The sequence below is a fragment of the Scheffersomyces xylosifermentans genome, assembly GCF_036884685.1.
Source record: "Scheffersomyces xylosifermentans strain CBS 12540 chromosome Unknown RJT20scaffold_2, whole genome shotgun sequence".
Lineage (NCBI taxonomy): Eukaryota > Fungi > Ascomycota > Pichiomycetes > Serinales > Debaryomycetaceae > Scheffersomyces > Scheffersomyces xylosifermentans.
The window spans coordinates 1,015,404-1,042,566 of NW_027042940.1; the positions used below are offsets into that span (position 1 = coordinate 1,015,404).

Consider the following 27,163-nt stretch of genomic DNA (forward strand, 5'->3'; position numbering starts at 1 on the left):
CAAGGCGTGCCTTGAGCTTAACTTTTAGTTAAGGGTTTTGATCTAATCTGGTTGGTTCAGGTTTCAGTTCTTCGGGTGAAATTTCTCCACTTTTCGGGAACCCAAATGAATTCAACGGCTGAGTCTTGTTATCCGAGACTAGAAGAGATTCAATAACGGTTAAGTGTTAGTTGGAATTGGAATGACTGTGGTTCTGGAGCAATGGGGTGGTTGTTTTTATTTCAGTTGCAAAGTATTTTGGTTCCTGGTTAACCAGAGAGGCTGAAGAAAGGAGAATCATGATATAGCTTACGTAAGCAACTCCATTCACAGATGGAGTTGCTAAGGTGTTTTTATGGCTTGATGGAGTAGTGTACGAGAATTGAATGTGAAATTGCATTATTCTGGTATGTTAAGGGTATATCCAAGTATTAGACAGCGTAAACAATTAATTTCTGGTCTTGTGGGTACTGGCCTTGTGAGTATCTATCCAGATGTTGATTGCAGCCACTGACTAAGCGGCGAAGCGAACTTACCACATTAGAGGAATTGTATATCCGTCCCATCAGATTAGATATCATTTAGACATTTACTTATAAACAATGAGGTGTTTGTGTTTCCTTCACACATCATTGGCATAACTACACATATTTAACACATTGATATGAGCATAGACGCACGGGCACAAGTCCATAGACAGAATTATACAATTCCATTCTTCAATCTTTATGTTATAATGAATGGACCATCTGCCTCCTGTTTCCGTTCAAAGTCACATGATCAATAAACACGTGCTGAAAATCCTGCTTCACTTAAAGCTCAACTCGCAACTATCACCTAACAAAAATCATTCTTGAGGTAGTATTCGCCCATAGTTAACTTACCCGTAGTTAACCTGCGCATAGTTAAATTTCTCATAGTTAACTTTACCCGTAGTTAATGGACACAGTGTTTATTATCCGTAGATTATTATCCCATTTTTTGCAATTCCCATTGTTAATTGGAACAGTAAGTGAACTCTACCGTAAATAACTATCCCATAGTTAAGTTGACCATAGTTAACTTTCCCATACACAAGAGGTATTTCTTTAGATTTACGTTTATCAGCTTATTTATCTCTCATGGTTGACTCCCCATACTTTAATACCCCAAGTTAACTATTGGCACATTAACTACTGGCACCTTTAACGATCTAACTACTGGCACATTTAGCTCTCCCATACTTAACTACTCACACATTTAATCATTCGCACATTGAACTAATGGCACATTTAACTATTGGCTTATTTAACTCTCTATCACTAAACTATTCACACACTTAACTTAACTCTCGGACATTTAAAAGTTATCCCATACTTTAACTCTGCCATACTTAACTCTCGCACATTTAACATTTATCCCATACTTAACTCTCCCATACTAAACTCTCTCACGCTTCTTCTTTCCGCACACTTCCTCTTTTCCTCAATTCCCATTCTTAACCTCTCCCATACTTAACTCTTTTCCCATTCTTAACTAATGGCACATTTATCTCTCTCAAACTAAGCTACTCATAACGTTACTCTCTCCCCTATACGTAACTACTCCCCACACTCAACCACCGCACACACTCAACCTCTCCCACACTTAACTCTTCTCCATCTCTCATACCTACCCATCTTCTATACCCACATTTACGCGCACCGTCTCCCAACCGTGTAATTCTGTGTCCACGAAAATTTTTGGATTTTATGATTCATAAAACTGAAAAGTGAGTCCGACACCAGACGAACAGACTGTATCTTCCTAAGCACAGATACAAAATGTCCGACTTACAATTACAGTTGTTGAAGCTTGTGCACGACAACAACGGCGTGGTGGCCAACACCTTGGAAGTCCCCGAATTGGCGCTGTATGACGCCAACACCCTTCACTCAAACTTGACGTCGTTATGGTCCAAGGAAATGATCAACTTCTCGAAAATCGAGGTGGATAAATGGGCGTTATCGCCAGAAGCCGAGTCTTACATAGCCTCTGGAGCAACTCCAGAAGTGCAGGTCGTAGATGAGGTCTTGAAGGCCTTATCCGGATTGAGTATCTCCGAATTAAAGGACAAGTTAGGCCCAGTGGGTGCTCTTGGCCAAGGTAAAGCATTCAAGAACAAATGGTTAAGTAAAGATGGTGACAAGTTGATCGCCAACGTGAAATCTTTGCCAGAAGATGTCGTCTTAAAGGAATTGCAAACTATTAAAGAAACCGGTACTTTAGCCGACAAGAAGGAATTGACCGAATTGAAAAAGAGAAAGCTTATCACCATGACCAAGATTGTAGGCTTCAAGATCGAAAAGGCCGCTAAGTTCGCCTTAACCATTGCCACTTATGAAACTGATATTACCTCCGAAATGGTCGCCAATGGTTCATGGAAAGATGCTGAGTTTAAGCCATATAACTTCAACTCTGAAGGTGTGTATCCAAACTCTGGTGCCTTGCATCCTTTGAACAAGGTCAGAGAAGAATTCAGACAGATCTTCTTCTCTATGGGTTTCACCGAAATGCCTGCCAACCAGTACGTCGAATCCGGCTTCTGGAACTTCGATACCCTTTTCGTTCCCCAACAACATCCAGCTCGTGACTTACAAGATACCTTCTACTTGAAGGATCCTGCCACAGCTAAACCTCCTCAAGACAAGCAGTACTGGGAAAACATCAAGCTGGTTCACCAGGACGGTAAATTTGGATCTATTGGTTACAGATACCCATGGAAGGCCGAGGAATCCTTGAGAATGGTATTGAGAACTCACTCTACTGCCACATCCTCTGCCATGTTGCACAAATTGGCTCAAGACCCTAAGCCAATAAGACTTTTCTCTATTGACCGTGTTTTCCGTAACGAGGCTGTCGATGCTACCCATTTAGCCGAATTCCACCAGATCGAAGGTGTGTTGGCCGGATACGACATTACCTTAGGTGACTTGATCGGTTTCATGGAAGATTTCTTCTCCAAGATGGGTGTACATGGCTTGAGATTCAAGTCCGCTTACAACCCTTACACGGAGCCATCTTTGGAGATTTTCGCCTACCACAAGGGTTTAGCCAAGTGGGTTGAGATCGGTAACTCTGGTATGTTCAGACCAGAGATGTTGGAGTCCATGGGCTTACCAAAGAACTTGCGTGTTCTCGGATGGGGTCTTTCATTGGAGAGACCAACCATGATCAAGTACGGAGTGTCGAACATCAGAGAGTTGTTGGGACACAAGGTATCGTTGGATTTCATTGAGTCCAATCCAGCTGCCAGATTCGATGAAGATTTGGTCTAGTTATAGACGAGTATATAATAGTAATACACTTAATGGAATAGAGTTGACCTTTGTATTGTGAAGAAAGAAAGATCGGAGAATATTGAAATATTGTTGTGTGTTCAGATTTGTGGTGATATCTTCTCATTCAACATTGAAACAAACCACTTTCTCTTAAGCTATACCAATGACATATGCCTCTAACAACCGCTCCTCAACAGTTCCATTTATTTTGGGAGTTGATCCTGATAATTGCAAAATTTATTCAATTTTGCAAAACATATGCGGCGCTACCATACAGAGTCCCACCAATTGCAAAATTATTGACAGAGTGGTGAAGTCTTAAATATTCCACATTTGGATGATGTAGATTTCCCCTGTCTTTATGACACATATTCTCCTCTTCTCTTCAACGATTCTGAATCCTTCTCCATTCCCTCTTCACTTTGAAACGTGCAAAAAGGAAGCTTCAGACATAAGCTTTATAAATCTGCGCTACCAGTTTATCACCTTAACCAACGTATTTTAAAAAAACCAACATGTCACTATTGGATACTTAAAGCCCTTTTCTTTCTGCAAAAAACTCCAACTGACCTTCCAAGTCACCTCATTCCCTAGCGACTGGACCAGATTCTCTCAAAGCACAATCTCTACTCTATCCCCCTACAACCTTCTAAAACACCATCCTCTCTTGTACCATCAAATTCACCATCACCAGAATCCAATTTTTCAATTCTAGTACTGCGTCATGGATGCCACTCTCAAGCTTAACAAAACCAAAAAATTGAAAAACGAAACCGAAAACAGTGGAGAAAGCAAGTGATTGTTGTATTAATACGGATATATTGGGTTGTATTTGGCTTTCTTTGGGACTAAAGATTGCTGTACATTGTTACTGGAGTCGAATTATAACGAGATCTTTTTTCCGATTCGAATTTGGGTATAGTTAAGTAGCTTAAGTGTTGACCAATTTATCGATCTTTAACTATCTTTTATAGGTCAATTGGTTGATTTGATAACGAAGAAACACGTAGAAATTGGCTATAAACTTTTGGGAAACACAGTGAAAATGTCGGCAGATAAGACGGAATCGTCGTTAGAAGATGGTTCTAATCAAATTTTTGAGTGCAAATGGGTAGACTGTTCCACTGAACAGTTCCCTGCTCTCACCAATTTGGTGTCACATTTGAACCACCAGCATTTGGCTCATATGGCTCATTTGACGCCAACCACTCCAATTAGATACACATGCCAATGGCAAGGATGTCCTCGTTTTGGGATCGAACAGCCGTCAAGATTCGCCTTAATTTCACATTGCAGAACTCACACAGGTGAAAAACCGTACTTCTGTCCGCTTCCAGAGTGTGAAAAGCACTTTACTCGGTCGGACGCTTTGGCAAAGCATGTTAAGGGCGTTCACGATTTGCATACCATCAAGGATGCATTGAACGCATTCAAAGACAAATTGAAAAAGGGAACCTTGCCAAACGGTTCAGTGCTAGACTGGCTCGATTGGGACGATGTGAGCGAAGAGAGCTATTTGCGTTTGATAGAGCAGGACTATGATTATAAGAACCCATGGTGGTTTTCTAAGCAGTTTCTTAATATATTGAGACAAGCTAATGGCTTACCAATTCAAAATGGGGAAGCTGAAAAGCCAGTTAAAAAAGAACAAAAGGAAGAGGATGGAAATCAGGCCGAAGGAGATCAAGCTGACGAAGAAGAGGTAGCAGCTGATGCATATGAAGAGGATGATAAATTTCTTGGAGTTAGTGAAGAAGGTTATGTAACCTTAGATGCGTTGTATAACTTGCCATTGGACTTCAAGCATCATAAAATTGCAGCAATACGGTATCAAAAATACTTGGTAGGAGATGAAAATGAATTGATTGCACCAAAAGACGAAAACAACGCAACCCTAAACTTAATAAAACGTCAACAACTACATGATAACCCTGGTTCTGAAAAGAACGGAAGAACCAAAGAATTGAATTCCAACGTAGTTCATGAGGCCTTAGCGAAGGAAACTAAGAACTTAAAAGCACACTATGAAGATGATTCACTTGATGTCGATGACGTACATGGCCTTGAGGATTTGAAAGCTTTGCATGATAAGCTTACCAACCAATTAAACACTGCGCATAAGATAAATAAGTTGGTTGGTAAGCAACTTTCTACCACAGTTAAACAAAAGAGAAAGTTGTGGTTGATAAATCAGTTGTTGATCGACGGAAATTTGGAGGTAGGCTTACCTCTAGAGCCGAGCGACGTACCACAAAGAGTAGATAGAGATTATGTGGACGATGAGTTATTGAGAGGATAAAATCAGCTGGATGTCTTCTGAATCTTCCTATCTCCTTTTTAATTGCTATCACCCCAAACCTATAGTCACCCCATGAGAATGGAATGTATGACCTCGACAGCTTTGTACAATAGATATATAGAATAATAATTGCAAAAGTTCAAATATACAACGTTATCGATAAGGGCTTAACTAGGGGTTGGCAGCCCTCTTCCTGCCAAATTTCATATTAATTCTGATCAGTTTGGGACATGTGAAGAGCATCGTATTTTTGTGTCCAGCGTTCCTAATACGATTTTCCTACGAATTCTCCAACCCTTGACAATTGGCCGATCCTGTAATGTACTACTATTAAACCGGTTTTGCATTCACTAATTCATATTTCGTCACCCTTCCCAATCGGGAAAAATTCGGCACTTCCCATGGCACAGTAAGAAACAGTCAAGAAGGTGCAAGGAGAGTCGGTGCAACTTGTTAGAAGGGGACCATTGGTGTGACAGTGGTGAATAAGGACTTAATGGTACTTTTATTGTAGATATTTCCGAGTGGGTAGATATTTTGCATATTTCTTGTGGGGAGAAACAGACTATGAGCTTCTTCTCTTTGTGCAGAGGACATATGGTTGCGGTGCCCAGAGTCTTGGGGTGTTTTCAGTCTTGGTGAAAAGATGTAACAAGAATTGAGAAGCAGTTAACGGCTGACTACTCGTGGAAACCTAAATCCATGGATGATTTGGTGCAACCTTCACCTTTGCTTTTGACTTCTCCGTTGAACTGTCAATCCACGGTTGCAAATAACGCCTGGTGCAAAACTGTGACTGTGCGACGCCATCTCATATTTTGTAGGGTGGAGATTCAACCGGATAATAATAGAAGAAACAAATCCTTCTTTGTCCCGCAGTACACATTCCACACTCCACACAATCACACTACTGTGAACAAATTCTCTTAACATTATTCATCTCATCACATACCTCCAAGACTCATTCTCTACAGACCTTGTGGTCGTATATTCCGCTCCGGCATTTCGGATTTAATGGGTGACATGAAAAATAAGCCAATTATTTAAGCTGTTGCATCGAGTTTTCCTGTAGACATTCGCATAATAATATATTTTTACATTAATATTTTTCACCGATTGTAACTACCCCGATAATGATAAATGCTATTGTACCCATGACCCCGTTCATGGGTATGATGTTCAAGGTTGTTAACCAAAGGGTTCAAATAATGCCGGTAGTTGCATTGAATGCCATTCCGAAGGGCGTTCTCAGTAGGGATCTCTCGTGTATATTTCTTCATGCTCTAAATCACCATCGCTAGATACATTACACGGCCCCGCGTAAGGTCTATTCCGATATTATTGCTGTGGTCCCCCACCTCCGGGCATATGCGGTATAGCGAACGAAACACGGACTATTTTAGCTGCAACATCTCACTATCCAGACTCACCATAATAGCCTCATTCAATGTAGGTTCCATGCCTTATAGGCGTGGGCACAGGTACACCACAGGTAGGGCAAAGCGCAATCCATGCATCAAGGACGTGTTCTGGATACCACCGAACACAATATCTACCCATGTGCAATGGCGTTGACTAAGGCGAGATAACCACTTCAGTGAACAATCTGGTATCATGTTAGCGAGCCAGCCACCTGAAATTGAGATATCGGGTGCCGCAAAATCGCACCACAGCATCCTTTAGCAATGATGATCACTATCGATCTTCTGAGCTGATCACGGTCCAGAAGTGGTTCCATTGTGGATCTTTACGTATATGTAGAATAGCCGACAATACGGGTATAGCCCATGTACATTTCTTCCAATGTACTTAAGCAGCCTATGTCATCTTGTTAGGGCGTTACTGATTAAAAGCCTCTAATTCACGAACTATTCTTGGGTTTTGATGCCCAGAGCCAGTTACATATGCTACATGCTACTCTAATATGCTACAATCTCCTCCTCCAGTTTAATCTCGATTTCTCCCTCTCATCTCTCTCTCCCTTGTCCCTCCAGAACACTGGTTTCCGACTCCCCTCCTGCTGCACAGTCTCCGCCCATGTAAGATTTGTCATATCTACCTCCTGGTATTGTTTCTCGTGTAAGGAGCTGAAATTATCGATGGGGCTCAAGTACCTGTTTGGCATCTATAATTTAACCCTTTTGAGCCAAGGAGTTGCATAATGTTGTACTAAATTAAGACACTATGGCTGCGTTAGTTGTACAGGGTGACACAATGGTGAATTTGACTTCAAGAATACCCGTTATATTATATTGTTTGGGTTTTTCTTGGAGTCCCATACTTTCATTGGTCGTCCTAACTAGGGCTTAAGGTAGTTACTGTAGCAGGGCATGTTCTCTATGTAGTCTTGGTTTTGGGGTCCATGGGACGTTTGATAAATAAATATCAGGCCAAGTCCATGTATTTTCCCCAATTCGTTGTAAGGTTGAGTGGTTGAGTTGACGTTTTCCTACTTCGTTATTTCTTATTCATCCGGGAGTACCATCTCTTGGAGTAACACTTAATTGTTTAAGGTTCACAGCTGAGTTCATTGTTCGAAGCTCTTAGCAGTCATCAATTGCATAGTTCCGGTGGTTTTAAATCTCTTGGACCTTTAATTTCATGTCATTAAAGTTGCTGTTGTTGTTTTTTTTGCAATTGTGATCTCTCTATTTATTCCGTGTGATATCACCGTGATTTTATGCATCTTCTCTACTCGTTCTTTGGTTTCTAACATAACGCATACCATCACTTGGTGATCGACATTTTTTACACCCATTTTATAGCTAACTTTATACATACTTTGCTAGCATGAACACCATCAACTTGGACGAGCCCTTGGATGAGTTCGACTTTCGCTTCTTAGATTCGGGAAATGGCAAGTCAAAGGATTTGTACAGCACAATTAACGACCTAGAGAAGGATTATGATTATAATGCCTCCTTGTCAACCCCTATCACTTCACAACCATTTAAATACTTTGAGTACTTGGATAATGCTAATAGCAACCCTCCAAGAATGGCCAATCCTAGAATGCGTAATTCAATTGGCAAGCAGATGACTCTTGCTTCTCCTTTATTGGAGTGTCAGGAGTGTCCATTCAAAGACTTCGGTCCAATAGAGGTTCTTGAAACCAAGCATGAAGTGGGACAGAGTCAGGATAAAGACGATCACTCGCCTCACTCAGAGGTGAAATTTGTAAAGAAGAAGAAACCTTATACAAGATACAAGGTTAGTAAGTCTTCCACAACTTCACCTACGTTGAGGCCATCGTTGAAGCCGTCTGTCACAATCGCTTCCATCGATACCTTCTCGAATTTTCAGAAGATGGCCATTTCACAACAGAAGACAGCTACTTGTAGTGTAATCACAACCACGGCAATCCCGGTAGCTGCCCCAACACACGTCGGGAATCCCTTCTATAGGCCCCATAAATTCAAATCTACGTCATCAATTCCAACCTTAGCGGCACGAGAACATGACTGCATTGACATTTCACAAGTCTATGTGATGTCTAACGATCAAAACAAGCTGGATGATGCGGTTGCCTCCTTTCTGGAGTCAATTGCTAAGAATAATGTGGATTCCTACTTCCGGGAACGCTTGGATAGAGAGGATTCTTCATTCATACTTGATGGATACTAAACTCTACCAAGCTTATTCAAGACACTCATTGATTGAAGTGCTTACTTCCTCGCTTTCTTTTCTCCAATGACTTTACGATAAACACTTACCCCGTTACATTATAATTTTTAATTGTGAAATATTCCTTATCTCAAGGTACTACTTCTATTCGGATTCATTCTTTTCAATACATACCCATCTTGTTTGATTCTTGTTGTAGCCATGGACTCATTATTTTGCAACCCAAGAAAATTTTCGCAGTCATTATTCTTGTTTATATGTGGAGTGTTGTTAATGAAGTCTTTGGTCCCAAATAGTCTTATAGATCCGTTGCTTTGGTCACCTCTTATTGGCTGTTTCACATCTTGTTAGTCATTCATTAGAGCCATTTCTTGATTCAAATCATACTCATGGCAAAAAGCTTGCAAATTAATGGTTTCTTATGTAGAAATATTAAGCTTGCATTCACTGTCCTACTCCATAAATCTTTACACATTACATTCCTCCCAGTTTTTGACTAGTATCCTTGGTATTCTTGTTACACTCCCAATAATACATCCTTGCCACAGAGTTGAATGCTTCTCTCTCTGATTATATCTATTATTCATATAAACCAGAATGCTAAATCATATACTCATATCTCGCCAATCAATGGCTCTAATGCTACCGGGAGAAGTTCTGCAGCATCACCTCTAAATCCCCAAGTGTCCTTTACCTTACCTTGCAAGATGTCTTCTTCAATGTCAGTGTTGAATATCGCAACTTTTCCTCCTTTCAACTTAATTCTATCCACATAGCTATTTGCTGGATAAACTGTACCACTTGTTCCTATAACTAATACCAAATCCACTGGAGTTTCCAGCTCGATGAAGTTATCAATCTTCGTAATCACATTTAGTGGAAGTGACTCTCCAAACCATACTACGCCGGGTCTCAATAACGATCCGTCCTTACATACTGGACACTGTGGCAAATCCAGTTCTGTAAGCTGTACAACTGGCTTGAATTGTGGCGAAATACTCAAATCTTGTTGCTCTATCTCTTCTAAAGTCCTTTTTCTATTCTTTTTCTCGTATTCATCCTCAGTGTCAGCTAATGCTTTGGTTAACGGGTGTTTGAAATTGTTGCGGTCAACATAATTACACATAAAACTTGTGCATTTCAAGTTGAAAAGTGAGCCATGTATCTCATATAAATTGTCTTTGCAATGGTTGCTTCGGCTCAGCAATCCGTCCACATTCTGCGTGATGGTGATGTAGTCTACTTTCTTGCCATTATCTCTATTCAGCGACAAATTTGAGAGTTTACTCAATGCCAAATGGCCCCGATTCGGTCTAGCTTTCAAAGCACTAACTCTTCTCCAAGAGTAAAACTGCCACACAAGTCCTGGGTCGATGTAGAAAGCATCTGGCGTCGCTAAGTCTATCATGTTGAAATTTTTCCATAAACCTTGTGATCCTCTAAAAGTAGGTAGTCCTGAAGAAACAGAGAGCCCGGCTCCCACCAATGCTACGATTTTCTTGGATTTTTTAAGATGTTCCTGGAATTCTCGTAGCTGCTTTGACATCTGCTGTTCCAGCTCCATATATTACAGTTCTTTTTGGGTGTTTCGGCTGCCTTATTGTAGAAGAATAGATGCAACTTTCTCTCCACAAAATAGAAATTTGAAAATCTCAAGAGTGTTTTGGTAATTGGTAGCGCTGTATACAGATGGAAAATGGACTAATTCATACTTGAGTTTCTAAATAGGTATGGATAGGTTGAAACTACTGTTTTTCATTGTGTCCTGCCATTCAGCTTCATATCATCCAGTTCTACAGTAATACGCATTTATGTTTTAAGTCAAACATTTGACAATATACATTACATTTAGTGGAGACCCTAAAATCTCTCTATTTGAATTTTAAAATACAGAAGCCCCGATAACAGGAGCTTTTTTGGTAGAGCTGCTTCTTCTTCGAATATCTTCTAGAGTACAATTAGCATATTCGAATCGGCCTTACTCCTTCGTAGCACTCCTTATCTTCCAAGCCAAGTATTTGGCGGAATGTCCAAATTCGGTTGTGCTGTTTGTAATGATGCGGTTGCCAGTCAAAGAAATTGGTGGCGCTCTATAAAAGACAGTCTGCTCTTTCACTCTATTCTCATTATCGACTCTTCTTCTCTTGTTTACGACATCTCCAACGCGTCCAAGCTTTTCGACACTGTCATCCATAGCATAGGAAAGCACACCACCGGCCAATAGCGTTGAGTACGACGATGTAGAAGTATGATAGTTTGTACCTGTTGGTGTTACACTGGTTGGTGTTGGTGTGCTATTTCTACCAAACAACTGCTGGTGTTGTTGTTGTTGCATTTGCTGTAACTGCTGCTCTTGAATCTTCTTCGCTTGGCTCTCTTGTATCTGTACCTGTAACAGCTTGTATGTGCCTGGGAGCATTGTTGTATCTTCAGTGATAGGAAATGCTGGGACATGTGGAGGTACAACAGGTTGTTGCTCAGTCACGGGAGCTGTGTGCATTCCTGTAGTGTAGACTGTATTGGTGGCTCCTCCCCCACCCTTCAACTGGGAGATTGGAGTAAAGAGGAAGGCCCTACGTCCACTTGCAGGGTCATCATGCTCTGGCATTGGAGTTACATTAGGACTGGAGATGTACTGTCCCAAGTCATCCTCTTTAAATGGAGGTGCAAGATACACCAGGCCAACTAATGGTGGCGCATTAGGAAGACCTTGCGTTGGTTCTGGAATTGGCATTCCGACGTATGCATCTTTAGGCAACAATGATTTAATAGGAGACTCATACTTTATCAATTTACGTGTATCACTGAGTGGGATAAGTGGTTGTTCTGGATTGTCTCTAACTTCGTCAGGCAAACAAGCTTTCCACGTTCTGATACGGTTAAAAACATGACTCAGTTCATTATATCTGAATTCACAAATGAACCAAGGCGCACCTTCAGGAATTACGCCCTCTGGAAGATCTCCCTTTTGGTAACGAGTCAAAAAGATGACATAACAAGGTCCTACAATCTCGTTTACAAGATGGTCACGATATTGACCAGTCTTACAGACTTCGTTCATGAAGAATAATCTATCCTCAATATGGCAAGTTTGTTCAGGACGATAATACCAACAGACATTACAGTATCTGTTTCCATCTTCAGTAGACCACAATCTGAAAACCTGTCCGACGGTAGGCTTCTCAGGATCAGTCGGGTTAGATATCAATACCCAGTCACCAATTTTGTAAGTGTATCCATTTACTTCCAAGGAGTCCAAAGGATAACGGATGACACCGTCATTACCACTAGTACTGGAAACCATTAGGTCTTGGTCGCTCTTCAGAATCTCTTGCTGAATAATCACATGGGCTTCCTTATTGAAGTTTTGGAAATCAATGAACTCTTCGCTGTAAGGGTCATTTTGGTAATAGAGCTGAGCGTTTGAAAACATCACATCTAAGTCATGAATAAACTGGTCAACATTGGAATACTTTCTCGTACGCACCTTGACCTTGATCTCGTTCAAACTGATCGGGTTAGTCACAGTCTGGTAATAATCAGGGTTTGTCTTAATATCTGGAAGTTTGTCGAAATGTTGCGTAAGAGATCTGTTGTCGTTATTTGGATCGCGAAGCTTTTTGAAACTCTTCAAGATCAACTTAATCCTTGTTTCAAAAGGTTTATCAATAATTGGTGGACGACCTCTTCTGATTCCGCTTTCCAAGTGTTTCGGTTGCTTGAACAGCTGTTGTGTAGGAGTGCCCAACTTGTTTGAAAGAGACTGGTTCGTTAAGAACGACTGCTGATGAATGTCGATTGGAGGTGATGCTTGATGGAACGGTGGCACATATGGTGATTCCTGAGCTTGAGGAGTCAAACTATTTTCCACTATAAAGTCATTCAGACCGCTGAGCGTTGCTGGAGTTGTTTGTGTTGGAGTCTTTGCACCTCCATTACCGCCGACAACACCAACAATAGGAGCGTCATTTTCGGTGAATGAGATATCTTCAACCGTGGCGTCATCCTTTTCATCTGGCAAATCGCCCAAGTGGGGATATCCGATATTCTTGCTGTTTGGAATCGCTTTATCGTTCTTCAACTTCGGAATCGCTACTGTTAAGATGAACTGCTTCAAGATCAAAGCATGTCTATACACCTTGGAGTCTCTGATGTTGTACAAACGAGCGTTCCACGAAACTAGCGACAAGTCGTCGATAAACTGCTGGGCATTGTCATACTTCAGATTCTTGATCTTGCGCCCTACTCCGTGCAAAGAAAGGGGGTTCTTGACCACCTTATAGTAGTCTGTTCCCGTTCTCAAGGGAAGTGTATGGAACGTCGTAGCAATGGCCTGACCACGGTCTTCAATCTTATACAATCGTTCGTACAAACCGTTGAGGCGAGTTCCTAGTTTCTTCCGTTCTCTCTCTGACATCATTTTACAACTATTTGTCTCTGAAACTGTCCGCCTTGAACCACTACTCTGGTGGCTGTAAACTCAAATGGTTGATATTTACATAGTTAAAAAACTGTTTGGCGGTTGTAAGTTTTTGTTTTTCTGTGTTGAGAAAGTCACGCGCGGGAGTGCATGTTGAGTTGGTTGGGGTGGTTTTGGTTGATATGGGTTAGTGTGGTAGCGCTGTGAGGTGGGAGGGTGGAAGGGTGTGTGAGAGAAAGGGGATGAAGGTAATGGGGTAGGGGCAAGTGGTGGGTTCTAATTGAGTGATATGGTTAGATAAATGTGAGAAGTGCCCAGGGAAATATATATATATGTAAATGATATCTAAAAGTTATTGTACTTAAAGAGGATCTTTTAAACTAATTACCAATAAACTACTATGAAGTAATAGATACTACTTTGTCTCAATCTCAATACAACAAATCATTTGACCCGGCCTGTTTGATTTGATGAATGACCAAGTAGCCGATTAATCATATATTTGATTATATTGGCTGCAAATTTATTTTTAAAAGATAATATTACTGTACATTTTCGTTAAATAAAGAAGTTAGGTATAAAATAGTATTACATACGTCAGCATTCTATTACGGCGTCTAAACGGATGGGTCTCCAAATATACCCCAGTATTGCTCCACCCCATTTGAACCAGGTGATTTCCAGTAATCGTTGTACATGGTGAACACGAGAGCCTTAGATCCCAACAGTGAAACAATACTCTCAAGAGCTGTAGCTTGGTTTGGAACAGATGGAATGCAAACACCATTTGCCTGTCCCTCAGTAGGCCAACCAGTCTCTGTAATCAACACTTGTTTATTTCCACCACACACATTTTGAAGGTTTGCTATTTGATCCAACAACCATGGACCGGAGTTTCCGGGTTGAACTCCTCCATCCCAGTATGGGTGAGAGTTGACTGCAAGGTAGTCCGATATTTGACATAAGCCTGGGTTGCTGATAACTGCAACTAATGTGTCAACAGATACAACTGGACCAGTATATCCTGAAGCGTTGGATTTGAGCCACGACTTAGCTGTGCCGACAGCTGACTGAATGTCTGCTACTGTAGCTTGTCCATCATTAACTCTTTCGTTACCAATGGCAATGGTATGCACTGCACTCCAACCACGAGACGACGACTCGACTGCGGTTTGAATGTCTTGCAAGCCATTAACCACAGAAGACTGATCGATACCCCAAATACCTAAAAAGAGCTTCTGGTTACTGTGAATTGCAGCTAAGACGTTCTCAATACCAGAACAGTCAGTACTATATAATCTGATGATACTGAAAGATGACAACTTTGCAATGTCACTAGCGACCTCCTGTGCCGACTTACAAGCGTCAGTCTTTGTGTAAGGTGAATAGGTGATCCCCAAGGCACCTTCAGCAGCTGAGATACTGTCTGAGTTGACAGCACCAGTTCCAGTTGGCAAAGACACTGAGAAAGTTCCCACTACCGATAATGGAAGCCCGGCTTGGTTAGCATTAGCACCCTGCACTGGAGTAGCAGTGTCAGAAGGAACGCTTCCACCAACAGCATTAGGTACACTGGCAATTGGGGCACTGGCAGCAATTGGGGTACTGGCAGCACTTGGGACATTCGCGACACTGCTCTCATCACTGTCAATGTCGTCACCAAAAAGAAATGCGAATAATGACTTACCAGTGAAGTCCCCAGTAGAGTCTGAAGCTGCTGCAGTTGTTACCGGTGCAACTACTGCTGGAGCTGTAGTTGTAGGAACAGGGGCTGCGACAGGGGCAGCAGCTGGGGCGGCAGTTGTGTCTGAGCTGGTATTCCCAAAAAGGTTCAGGAAGAACCCTCCAATAGCCTTTCCAAGACCACTGATGTATTTACTGGCTGTGCTTGCGACTGGAGAGGCAGCGGGTGCGGCGGCTGGGGTAGCGACCGGTGCAGCAGCTGGAGCGGCAACAGGAGCAGCACCTGGGGCAGCAACAGGAGCAGCACCTGGGGCAGCTACTGGGGCAGCTGCAAGAGGGGTACTGGTAGTTCTGCTGTAAACTAATGTGGTGGGTGGTGTGGTAGCGGGAGCTGCAACAACAGGAGTGGTTGGGGCAAACAATTCTTGAAGGAATGGGACTGCAGTAGGAGCAGCGGCTGCTGGTGCTGCTGGAGCATTAACTGTCTCCAAAATGGTGACAACAGCCCTCTTTCTAATGTCTTGGGGAGGAGCAGCAGATACCAAGCTCCCTGCAAAGAATGAAAGAACAATGAAATTCGTCACTTTCATTTTGTTGGGATTCAGTGATATGTTAGGCTAAACCAAGAATGATATGCTAAGTGATACAATTTGCTTAAGGGATTGTTTTTTTTTTTGAAGTTCTATGTTATTTGAACGGTAACTTTTGAAGGCAGAAATTTTGGTGCCAAACAGTCAAAGGAAGGTCGTGAAGTCTAGGGTCGTCTGTAATCTAGCCTAAAGAGGTCACACTAGAATGATTAAACGTTAACGGAAGAATTAAAGGAAAAGTGGTTGATTTCTAAAACTGAATTGTCCATTCATTCTGGCTAGAGGGGATTCATTGTACATATATAATACGAAGCTGTCAATTTTTCATCTCCATGAGTTCATTCAAGATCCCGTACGCTACTGTAGCAATTTAGTGATCTTTGGTGTCTTCGTGCCTATTACATTTCCTAATCGGGACACTTTCGAGATTTGCAGCTGAGCTGTGCAGGAATCTTGTTCCACAGAATTACCCGATTTGGCAATTTTTAGTTCGGGCCATCTGTGGAGCGAAGTTCAATACATGATGGCAGTGTATAAAACCTATTTAAATAATGCTCTATTGGGTATACGTTCGTTGTCTAATTCGTAAAGTGGGGCATCTGTATCTCCTAAACTTAATAAAATGTACCAAAATGGATAAGATGTCGGGAATTCTGGGACTAAGCATGAAATCTACCACCATATTTGTGCAAATAGAGGGCTTGGTTTCCAATTGCTTAGCTGGTTGTCCATTGGTACTTGGTTCTCCAGTTTCATTACCTTGGGACGAAAGCCATCTTCTAATTGTTTGGATTTGTGTTCAAAGGCTTGGTTCTTGGATATATCCATTCCAGGTCAATAGAGCATTTTTACCTTCATTCTCAGCGAGGCTAAGATGCCCCTCCGTCGAGGTATGTTGCAATCTTTCTAGATGATGCACATGTTTATCTTACGTCAGTATAGGTATCCGAGCTACCCCGTAGTGGTTCGAAAGGTGGAGCCAACTTTCAGGGTACCTGCTGATCTGTAAATCATAAGCACTTGAGATCCCGTTAGTTAAATATTTCCTCATTCGGGTTTCCAACATTAGCCTAGCATTGAAAAGAAATTTGACACATTATTATTATTGTTCCTCCCATTTTGTACTGTTGCAAGCTCTTGGTGTCTTCAATAACTACCATTGAAGTATCGGCCGGTGATAGTATCCCAACAACGATTCAACCGATGTGGTTTGTTACATTTGGGCGTCTGCACATGCCCTCCAGCGACTCCTTTTAACGATAAAAATGGGGATTATTTAGTGAGTCTCACTTGAGATGGTGGGGTAGTTAAGTGAGCGTACTCTTTTAGGAACAAATTGATTTCTTAGACTCACTATGATTTCTTGTCGGTGGGGTTCTTTCTTCTTCATGTGGCCTACACTTTGCTTTCTTTACAGTGATAGAAGGTGTCACCTCGCTACACGTGTACAGGTTAGGATAAGGGCAACGCCTAAATTCAGGACATGACAGTTTCGGTATTTTACCACTGGGCAATGTTCCTAATATATTACACAATTAAATAACTTATTTAACACAAGAGAATTAATTCTCTTTCCGTTTATGTGGGGTCCACTCTTAGTAACGGATTTGGATGTAGTACCGATAACACTTGATTTCTTGGACAGACTGTAACTACCTGAACCACTTTACAATATAGTAGAAACTCACTAACATAACCACTACAGCGAACCAGAAGAGCCATTTATCCTGTTTGGCCCTTCTTTCTACACTTCTGATAGTACCTTGACTGACACCCAAAGTGATTAAACTCTCTTCGAACTTCGCCTGCACTTTTCTTAAGATTTCATTTTGATCTACAATATCATCAAAGGCCTGTTGGCCCATTTCCAAGATGTAGTCAAGCTGTTGCGTTCCTCTTGCCAATGAAGAGTTCTCTTTGTACAAACCCTCCTGGTACGACATCGTCTGTTGTTGCAGTGCTGCATCCGCACGGCTATTGGCATCATATGGGTTGTCTGATGTGGATGCACCATTGGCTGTGCTGTGATGTCTTCTTCCCATCAATTCTTGTTTATCCGTTTCTTGGACCAAAGTTTCTCTCTGGATCTTCAAGGCATCGAATTTGGAGGTGAAGTCCTGTAATTCCTGGTTGAACTTAGTGATTCTACTCTCATGCTTCGCATTGGCCGTGGCATTGGGGTCTTTTTCTATCAAATCTCCGTATTCTTTTATGGTTTTTTTGAATGCTGTAATGGACGTTGTGATTGCACCTTGCAAGGACAATGGCGACGTAGACAAGTTTTTTTCAAACTCTAGCAAGTCCTTGCTGATTGTCTGTATCTGCTTAAGCCCATGGTTATATAGAGAATTCATTTTACCCTTCAACTCCTGGTTTGCTGCTAGTCGTATCTAAAGACATCCACGTATCATTTGAGTGTTTTGGAATACTTAATGAGAGGTACTGCGTGTAACCGTATAGCATCTTTGGAGAGGGTGATCAGAAATGGTGTGAGAAAAATGTCGTCACAGTCAGAGCAACTTTAGAGGGCTATACAATAAGAGGGTACGAGGAAGGAGTCAATTGTGCTACTATCGTTTTTGGAAAGATTTGCGTTGGTCGTTTTATTCGTATAAAAGAATATTAAATTAGTGTATGGGCATGCAAGGTTCGAATTGAAGTGGCACAGGAAATTCTCCTGGGATTTCCTGGTAATGTACTGATAATTGGTATAAAGTCAGTACTTTAACCGAAAAAACGAATAAACGCCAATAATAAGGCAAAAGTACCCGAAGAAACACCGATCAACCATTGCATAACTTGAGTCTTTACGGACTTAATCTGCATTTGCATGTTGGCGATTTCCTCATCGATTCTGGTATATGTATCTTCAATCTTCAGTTCATGTATAGAACTTTCTTCTCTTATACGGCCTTTTTCCAAGTTCAAGTCCAAGCGAACGCCTGCTTGATTCTTAGTTATTTCTTCTTTTAGACGATTCTTCAAATTGGTCAAATCGGTTCTTAAACTCTCCTGTTCTTTCTTCAAATTGGTGAACTCAGACTTGTCCATTGTTTGTAGTTCTCCCTTCAACTTTGCAAAGTCCACTTTTTGTTGGTATGATGTGGAAGAAAGGGTTTCCTTGCTCACAAGGTTATTTGTCATGGAATAAATTCCATCGTTTATGGCTTTATTGACTATATTTACTGCAACTTCTGCCTGTTGCTGGGTAAAACCGCCTTTGGTTTGAAGTGATTGGACGAACTTCTTAGTGTCGAACTTTGTTATGGAAGACAAACTTCTGGCGGATTGATACACTACTGAGTTACTTTTGCTGTGTAGAAGAGGGATTCCTCTTCTCAGCACCACTAATTTGAACATTTTACTACTATTCTAACCGATTTTGATCTTCAAGAAGGCAGAAAGAGATAAAGCCTCTACGGAAAAGCACTGTTTAGAGAATCTCTACGGTTCAACGAAATGTCGGCTGGATTACGACATTTTGACCTGCAGAATGAAAATACATCTTCTTCGTTTATATGCACGTAGAAACTACGACTCTCTCATACTTAAGGAGGATAATGTAAGACTCTCTCTCTCTCTCTGAAATAACTGCCCCAAAGGGTTTTGGCAGAGAGTTTTCACCCCCGGGTTTCTGTAGTGATCACTATCACACTGTCTTTCTCTTATCTCTCTATTTCGTGTAGATAGTTAGGAATAAAGATATGTCCCCTTAAAAAAAACTGATAGAATTTTGGGTTCTCTTCCTCTCTTCTCAATTATTTCTACTAAATGTGCAATTCAGATAAAAACAGTAATACTAAGAGTCACTTTAAATCAGAAGCATTTGAAGAAAAATAGAAAAAAATTATTCTATGTAACTCATTTATTTCATTTCATCAACTACTGGAACGCCCTCCTCTCATGTCATATATATACTGAAGTTGTTCATGGTAATACACCTCTCCACCAAACGCATGTGTGTCAACTTAAAATTATCTCTCCAGCGAGTAATAAAACGTCTGTATGTAATCCTCCAACCAAGCTTTTCTGTGCATGGTAGCGCATACCAAGTTCAACAAGAGAGACATACAAGTTGCAGTGTCGCAAATTGAACTTTTATGAAAATGCGACATCCTCTCCATCTCTCTATACCTATTGATCAACTGGTTCTTGGACTGTTCTTCGTTCTTGTTCACTCGAGGATCTCGTATTCGCCTCATTGAAAAGCTGACATGATCAGAATTGCTTCCAGAGCCATTGTGACGAATTCTTGTCTTGCACGAGGTGTTGCAATCCGTAATATCGCGGGTTTCAGACACTATTCCAGCAAAGACAAGTACAAGTCCATCGATGAGTTCAATAAAAGCAAAACGAAATACCGGTTTGGCGATAACTTCAACAGCTTGGAAGACTTGGATAAGGAAATCCATCCAAACGCTCAGGAAGAATCCTCGGCTAAGATCGATGAAAAATTCCAAGAACAGCTTAGAAAAGCTGGTGAAGATGATATTAATGCCCAGATCGAAAATGATCCCAGACTAGCCAATTTGACTCCGGGCTCTCCAGAATACAAAGAACAACTACACATTGTCCATGAAGACATCAAAGATCGTCAGAAAAAGCGGAGAAAGCGCTTTGAATTTAATGAAAGATTGAAAGGTGTGGCACTTGGTGCATTAGCCCTTGTTGTTATAATTGGTGGTCACAGAATTTTCATGAACTACGAGTATATCAAGAATACAATTTTTGCTAACATTACTTATAAAATTGATGAGGACAAAGTTAAAGATTTGACCGATCCTTCAAGAAATACAAAAAAATTGGAATATCTCATTTCGAAGTTAGCAGAAGAAGTAAATGATGAAATGATAAAAAATCTTCAAAACTCGGAGGATGTTGCTGGTTTGTACGTGTTTGGATCCCAGAACAAGCTGAAATTTCCAACAAGGGTAAATTTCTTTGACGGCCAATTGTTAAAGGATGTAAAGATTTTGAATGACTACTTCGTTGTTGTGAATGAGAAGGGGCAGTTATATGAATTCCACAATGGTTTAAAAGAACCGAAATTAATAAAGTTGCCCTTCAAAGCTGAAAAATGTGAAATCTCTAATAACATCATATACATCTTGACAAACAAGGGAGAAGTGGCTTATTTACCAAGAGCGGACAAAATAGGTCAGGTGGATCAATTCGAAGGGTTGAAATCTAGATCTTGGATTGGAACATCGTATACCAATAACTTCAATAAACTCCAAGTAATCGAGCCCATAAAGGAATTGTCTGCGGGAGCATCTCATATTTTGTTTCTTGGAAAGTCCGGAAAACTATTCATGGTTAATACAGACAAGAATGGACAAAACTACGGTCAATTTGGATTACCGACCTTAGCACCTTCTGAAGCAAAGGAAGTACCTGTGAATGAAGTGTTCGAGTTGACCTTATTAAATAACGAAATCCAGAAGAATAAGGACGGATCAAAAACTATCATTCCTAGAACTTTCAGTAGTATTGCAGCTGGATCTTATCACAATGTGGCAGTGGATACTGCGGGCAATGTGTGGACTTGGGGTAAGAACTCTCACGGGGAATGTGGTATAGAAACAAGTTACAACACTGATTACCAGCCAATCCCAAGAAAGATTCTTACAAAGGATGATTACAAAACGATTAGTAGAAATATTTTGCCAAAAAACGCTGTTGCAGAGAGCTTCCGTGTAGAAAGTGTCAAAGCAGCAAACGAGTCTTCTTTCATACATTTGAAATATGTGGATCCTGACGATGTCTCACTAGACCAACATGTCTTATTAAGTTTTGGTAATGGAATCAAGGGACAATTGGGTATTAACAGATACTTACATGTGTGTTCCCAACCCCAAATCATACGCTCATTACTCAAATTGAGTGAATACAGTGAGGAGCGAAAGGGGGTCAGAAATATCGGTATTAAGAACTTGACTGTTGGAACAAACCATGCATTTGTTACCTTGGACAATGACGGGAAATACAAAGACGTCCTTGTATTTGGGGACAATGAACATGGTCAATTTGGTAATGGTAAGTCTGTGAAGAGCTCAAAGCCACTTCAATTGCCAAAATTGATTGAACCACAGGATATTGATGCTTCTTATGCGGAAGATAAGTTGGCCAAGAAGAAGCTCTGTGCCAAGGTAAACGATGTCAACAATGGCAGATTACAATTGTTGGAGGGCCATGTCGTGGATGGCAAGGAGGTTGAGCAGGTTGTGGTAGCGGGAGAGAACTGTTCGGCGATTTTCTACAGGCGTATATAGGATAGTTATCATGTAAATATTTCATAGTATAACAACAAATTCAGAAGATACATTTCATAACTAAGCAAAACTTTGCCTAGAAGCTCTATTCTGCCAATTGCTTTGAAGTTGACATAGCATGTCATAATCTTGAACTTCCAAAAGATAAAATTAATCTTGATATGTTCCATTATCTTTATTGACGCTATCCGTCGTACTCCTCTGACAGCTGCTATTGTGATAATATTGTATAGCCGCAACTACCATTACAGTTGGAGACGTGATATATGAACCTATGAGCAATTTGCCGGAAATTCGGCACTTATAACTTAACTCTTCTTCGCACATTATGGGGTACCAGGCATTAAAAATGGCCTGACAAGCCATTAAGCAGATGATGCTGGTGAGTACGATTTTAAGTCTATTTACATTCCCCTTTTTGGCATTTTGTCCCCATAATGAGAGGAAGATCATCGCTACAAATCCGAAGAAGATAGGTACTATGCTAACTAAACCCTTGTTCATCATTACCTTCCTATATTCGCAGCATAAGCTTATATTTTGGTTGATTCTTCAAAGAAAGTTGATCCTTTTATATGAATAGTTTATATGTGAAAGTCTGAAGTGATGTATTTTCTATGTGAAATAATGCAGGACGAGCTGTCAGATAAGGACCGGATAACACAGGAGGTGGTGTAGAGTAATAGATTGAAGGAGCATGGTTCAGAGAATGCATTGAGTATGTGACCATGTTGTCTTATCTTATCTTATCTTATTTCTGTATTAAAGGTTAAGAGGTGGGGACGGCAAATAATGTAATAAAGAGAGGTAATTGAGCTGTACATTCAAATGGTGAAAAAACGCTAACAATAATTGACCAAGGGAGGGGTTATTAGAGTACCTAATTCATCAACTTTTGCTATTTTCGACATTCCGTAGTACTTATACGTTGATCTGATCAGATGCACAGATCTGTCATGCCAAAGCCATGCCAGCACCATATCCCCCCTCCCACTTCCAGCTGGCAACTTCATTAGCCAACTTGCTGCAAAATTCATCATGTGCTAATTTACACGCATATTCCTCATAGGAGATAGATAACATCCACAACGCAGCACTTTCCAACAATCATATACACTGACACACACACACACACTCTCTCTCTCTCTCTCTCTCTCTCTCTCTGTCTCTCTCTCTCTCTCTGTCTTCTATTCCTCTCACTCGTCCCTCCTGTGTCTTCGCCTCTCTTTCATGCTCTCCTGTCTCTTTTGTCACTCTCTCTCTCGCTCTCTTGTCCTACCACCTCTCCCAGTCTCCTCTCTCCTGTCTCCTGTCTCGTTATTCTCCTTACAAAAGTCACTCCCCACTCTGGCACGGCTTTTGCTCGGACTTTGCTTGCATCGGCGATCGAAACCGTATCTTCATTATTTTAGTGATGGTATCATCAGTCGTGATGTGCGCCACAGTCTTCTATGGTGATAGTAACAGTGGCAGCGATATTTTGCAGTCAAAGCGTTCGTATTGCAACCATGTCGCAGCAGGTAAGTGAATTCAAATGGAGTAATGTTTCTTTGCATGTAAATTCAAGAACATCCGACAACAAAAAGGCATGCTTAATCGACAATGCCAGCGGATCTGTTCGTGCAGGTGAGTTGATGGCGCTAATGGGGCCTTCAGGCTCAGGTAAGACTACTCTCTTGAACATTTTGGCCCATAGATCGAACCCCAGGTCTGCAACCCAGTCAGGAACCATCTACGTGAACAACGAGCCAACGAATCTCTCTGCTATGAAAGAACTCTCGAGTTATGTGGAGCAGGAAGACTCGTTAATTGGCTCTTTGACAGTTCAGGAAACAGTTGATTTTAGTGCTAGATTTGCCCAATTACATGGTCAGTACCGTAAGAGTGCAGTAGAGAGAACAATAGAGTTGTTGGGTTTGCTGAACCAGAAAAACGTGAAAATCGGAAACCCCATTCAAAAGGGAATCTCTGGAGGACAGAAGAGGAGAGTTAGTATCGCTTCGCAGATCATCACTAATCCCTCCATTTTATTCTTGGATGAGCCTACGTCTGGCTTAGACTCGGTAGCTTCGAGGGAAGTGGTCAGCATGATCAAGAGGGTGGCTAAAGAAGAGAATATGGCTGTGATCTGTTCGATTCACCAACCCTCAACTTATACTTTCGAGCTATTCGATAAGGTCCTTTTCTTGTCGAAAGGAAAAACAGTATACAATGATAGGGTGGACAAGTTAGTCAAATACTTTGAATCTATTGGCTTTCAACTTCCTGGTTATGTTAATCCTTCGGAATATGTTTTGGACTTGATTAACACTGATTTCAGCTCTAATGTGATTGATCAACCTCAAGGTGACTCTTTGTTGAATATTTTAGTTGAAAAATGGCAACATCATGTAATTCCAGGAGAAGGAAATGGCAGCAAGAATGAGTTTGATTTCCAAGGAGAGCCACAAGCCTCCATAGCCTTCCAAAAGGAAATTCGTAACACATATGTGTTGTTTCAGAGATTGCTTATAAAAGCAAGAAGGGATATCTTCACATACTATGTAAGACTTGTGATGTACTTGGGATTGGCAATTATGATGGGTACTGTTTGGTTGAGATTGGGCAGTGGACAGAAGTATATTCAGCCGTTCATCAACGCCATATTCTTCTCGGGTGCTTTCATGTCCTTCATGTCTGTCGCTTATATCCCTTCATTTATTGAAGACTATCAATCATATAAGAAAGAGAGATTAAATGGATTATATGGACCACTTGCTTTCTCATTATCCAATTTTGTCATTGGTTTACCTTTCTTGTTTTTCATTGCTCTGATTTTCAGCATCATTACATTCTTTATGTGTAACTTCCACAAGACAGCTTCAGGATTCTTCAATTACTTGATGTGGTTATTTTTGGACTTGATTGCTGCTGAATCTATGACTATATTCATTTCAACTATTTTCCCAAACTTTGTTATTTCATTGGCTCTTACTGCATTTGCTAACGGATTATGGATGTCTGTCGGTGGTTTCTTGGTACCCGCTAACATTTTGAACAAATTCTGGTACTACACATTTTACTGGATTGACTACCAAAGATACGTTTTCCAAGGAATGATGTTCAATGAATTCAGTAACCGTAATTTCAATTGCGATTCTCAATGTCATTGTATGTTCGATTCTCCGTTGGCTAGTCAATGCAAGATTCAAGGAAATGCTGTGTTAGAGAATTTGGGCTATTCCACCTATGATAAGAGTCTTTGGGTGGGTATTCTTCTAGTCTTGATTTTCGTCTTCAGACTTGGAAGCTACGCTGTTTTAAGAATGAGGAAATAGCGAACCGAAGAGATAAGGACACTGCAAAACAGTTTCCGTAATTAGAATTCTTAAGACTTCAAACCTAACTTGTGTACATTATCAGCAGCTTACACCAAGCTAGCTACTATATCTAACTTATTTAATTGTGATTTTTAATACCTAATACATGTTTATTGCTATTTGTCAATTATCAATTGGATTACTTCCTATACCTTTGCTTTAATATTCCACCTCTTTGAATATGACAAATGATTACAGAATAAATTTTAAACTTTTCGGTAAGATTAGTTGAACATATAACCGATTCGGATCAACTTACTAGCAACAATCCTCTATTTCTATTTCCTTTCAAGCACAGGATCCTAATACCTACTGTTATATAAACCGAAAATATTCAAACCGACTTGCTGCAAAAACTGCAGCAGCCGGGTAACCCGATAATTTATACACAGGAGGGTCATTTTTCACTTATATACTACTACTACTATATTACTAGTCTACTATTCTACCTGTCTTCTAGTCTACTAGTCTACTAGTCTACTAGTACTTCTATCCTATGGGACATTCTATCGCGATAATTATTATTTGTACTAGATAATTAGGAGCTCTAAATATATCCTCATTTGGGCCCCTCTATAAAAATCTATGTTTCCGTTTCAATCGAGACAGGTTATTCTGCATTTAGCTTACAACTTGAAAAGCTCGTTCAAGATCTTGATGGTGTCAGCTGGAGAGTTGACAGCGTGACCAATGGTTCTCTTGTCCTCGTAGATTTCGTAATCGTTACCACCCTTGTAAGACTTGTCACCGAAAAAGTGGATTTCCTCGAAGTGCTCGTCAGCAACGTGTTGCAAACAGTAGGTCTTGTCCCAACCGGTTGGGAAGACGTCGAAAGAGATTTGACCACCGATGGAGTAAGTCAAACCGAAGTCGGCGAATTCCTCTCTCAAAGCAGCAACCAACTTTTCTCTGATCTTGTGCTCCTTGTCGTAGGCTTCGTATTCGTTTCTTTGTTGAGTAGAAGCGTTTCTTCCGACAGGGGAGACGTTGATCATACCGTTTCTGAACTCGATGAAAGTACCGGTTCTGACTGGCAAGTCGAGGTCAGATAAGTATCTCAAGATGTACTTGGCCAACTTGTTGTACTTCTCCTGGCCAAGCCAGTTGATGAACGATTGGGAAGCCAATTGCTTACCGGACTTGTAGGCAGTCAAACCGTTTTCCGAGAAGCAGTAGTCGAACTCGGTCAAGATGTTTGGTCCCAACTGTTCGAGTTGCTTGCTGAAGTCAGATCCTCCGACAAAGCCGATGACGACCTTCTTCTTCAACTTAGCCAAGGTTTCCTTCATTTCTTCGGAGACTCCCAATCTGGCTGGGGTCAACGTACCGTCGACGTCGAACAAGACTAAAATCTTTGGGTTTTCTTTGTGGGCAAAGGACATATTCACTATTTGTGTGTTTGTAGAGGGTGCTGAAAGGCAAAGAACACTTCTTCTCGGTCTTTTAAACTGGCTGCATCTTTGCTATATATATACATCTGGAATTTTCGACTACTGTGTTTGGCATTGAAACGGCCACGAATATCGGTGACTGTATATGGGCTCTCTTTTTTTCTACACGCTTTTTGCGTGTCTTTTTTTGGTGCCGGCACGCGGGTTGATTTTAGGTTGATTTTATTATGGTGGGTGTGTGAGAGAG

At 40.9% G+C, this 27,163-nt stretch overlaps 11 protein-coding genes across 11 annotated transcripts; 5 read left to right on the forward strand and 6 right to left on the reverse strand. All coding sequences in view use genetic code 12, as the record gives it.

Annotated features, from left to right (window-relative positions):
* Nucleotides 1–1,688: 1,688 nt before the first annotated feature.
* On the forward strand, nucleotides 1,689–3,330 carry FRS2 (phenylalanine--tRNA ligase subunit alpha). Its single transcript, XM_064916565.1, has one exon. The coding sequence runs from the start codon at nucleotides 1,782–1,784 to the stop codon at nucleotides 3,273–3,275; it is 1,494 nt and encodes a 497-aa protein (XP_064775905.1). The 5' UTR covers nucleotides 1,689–1,781; the 3' UTR covers nucleotides 3,276–3,330.
* A 726-nt stretch (nucleotides 3,331–4,056) lies between these two features.
* Nucleotides 4,057–5,760, forward strand: RJT20DRAFT_26727 (uncharacterized protein). The gene has a single exon (XM_064919451.1). The coding sequence runs from the start codon at nucleotides 4,324–4,326 to the stop codon at nucleotides 5,575–5,577; it is 1,254 nt and encodes a 417-aa protein (XP_064775906.1). The 5' UTR covers nucleotides 4,057–4,323; the 3' UTR covers nucleotides 5,578–5,760.
* A 2,293-nt stretch (nucleotides 5,761–8,053) lies between these two features.
* RJT20DRAFT_26732 (uncharacterized protein) lies at nucleotides 8,054–9,264 on the forward strand. Its single transcript, XM_064919452.1, has one exon. The coding sequence runs from the start codon at nucleotides 8,368–8,370 to the stop codon at nucleotides 9,199–9,201; it is 834 nt and encodes a 277-aa protein (XP_064775907.1). The 5' UTR covers nucleotides 8,054–8,367; the 3' UTR covers nucleotides 9,202–9,264.
* Nucleotides 9,265–9,546: 282 nt separating this feature from the next.
* RJT20DRAFT_125711 (uncharacterized protein) lies at nucleotides 9,547–10,794 on the reverse strand. Its single transcript, XM_064916566.1, has one exon. The coding sequence runs from the start codon at nucleotides 10,763–10,765 to the stop codon at nucleotides 9,815–9,817; it is 951 nt and encodes a 316-aa protein (XP_064775908.1). The 5' UTR covers nucleotides 10,766–10,794; the 3' UTR covers nucleotides 9,547–9,814.
* Nucleotides 10,795–11,015: 221 nt separating this feature from the next.
* Nucleotides 11,016–13,681, reverse strand: RJT20DRAFT_125712 (uncharacterized protein). Its single transcript, XM_064916567.1, has one exon. It carries the CDS (start codon nucleotides 13,619–13,621, stop codon nucleotides 11,180–11,182), a length of 2,442 nt encoding a protein of 813 aa, XP_064775909.1. The 5' UTR covers nucleotides 13,622–13,681; the 3' UTR covers nucleotides 11,016–11,179.
* Nucleotides 13,682–13,768: 87 nt separating this feature from the next.
* Nucleotides 13,769–16,170, reverse strand: SCW4 (Scw4p). The gene has a single exon (XM_064919454.1). The coding sequence runs from the start codon at nucleotides 15,892–15,894 to the stop codon at nucleotides 14,239–14,241; it is 1,656 nt and encodes a 551-aa protein (XP_064775910.1). The 5' UTR covers nucleotides 15,895–16,170; the 3' UTR covers nucleotides 13,769–14,238.
* A 1,007-nt stretch (nucleotides 16,171–17,177) lies between these two features.
* On the reverse strand, nucleotides 17,178–18,433 carry RJT20DRAFT_26741 (uncharacterized protein). Its single transcript, XM_064919453.1, has one exon. It carries the CDS (start codon nucleotides 18,246–18,248, stop codon nucleotides 17,547–17,549), a length of 702 nt encoding a protein of 233 aa, XP_064775911.1. The 5' UTR covers nucleotides 18,249–18,433; the 3' UTR covers nucleotides 17,178–17,546.
* A 185-nt stretch (nucleotides 18,434–18,618) lies between these two features.
* RJT20DRAFT_2396 (uncharacterized protein) lies at nucleotides 18,619–19,254 on the reverse strand (the record flags this gene model as incomplete). Its single annotated transcript, XM_064919340.1, has 1 exon — nucleotides 18,619–19,254. The coding sequence occupies one exon, from the start codon at nucleotides 19,252–19,254 to the stop codon at nucleotides 18,619–18,621; it is 636 nt and encodes a 211-aa protein (XP_064775912.1).
* Nucleotides 19,255–19,850: 596 nt separating this feature from the next.
* RJT20DRAFT_144345 (uncharacterized protein) lies at nucleotides 19,851–22,166 on the forward strand (the record flags this gene model as incomplete). The annotated part of the gene is made up of 2 exons (XM_064918724.1): nucleotides 19,851–19,897; nucleotides 20,192–22,166. The coding sequence occupies 2 exons, from the start codon at nucleotides 19,851–19,853 to the stop codon at nucleotides 22,164–22,166; spliced, it is 2,022 nt and encodes a 673-aa protein (XP_064775913.1).
* Nucleotides 22,167–23,674: 1,508 nt separating this feature from the next.
* Nucleotides 23,675–25,483, forward strand: RJT20DRAFT_133300 (uncharacterized protein; the record flags this gene model as incomplete). Its single annotated transcript, XM_064918211.1, has 1 exon — nucleotides 23,675–25,483. The coding sequence occupies one exon, from the start codon at nucleotides 23,675–23,677 to the stop codon at nucleotides 25,481–25,483; it is 1,809 nt and encodes a 602-aa protein (XP_064775914.1).
* A 365-nt stretch (nucleotides 25,484–25,848) lies between these two features.
* PMM1 (phosphomannomutase) lies at nucleotides 25,849–26,979 on the reverse strand. The gene has a single exon (XM_064916568.1). The coding sequence runs from the start codon at nucleotides 26,905–26,907 to the stop codon at nucleotides 26,152–26,154; it is 756 nt and encodes a 251-aa protein (XP_064775915.1). The 5' UTR covers nucleotides 26,908–26,979; the 3' UTR covers nucleotides 25,849–26,151.
* Between the last annotated feature and the right edge of the window lie 184 nt (nucleotides 26,980–27,163).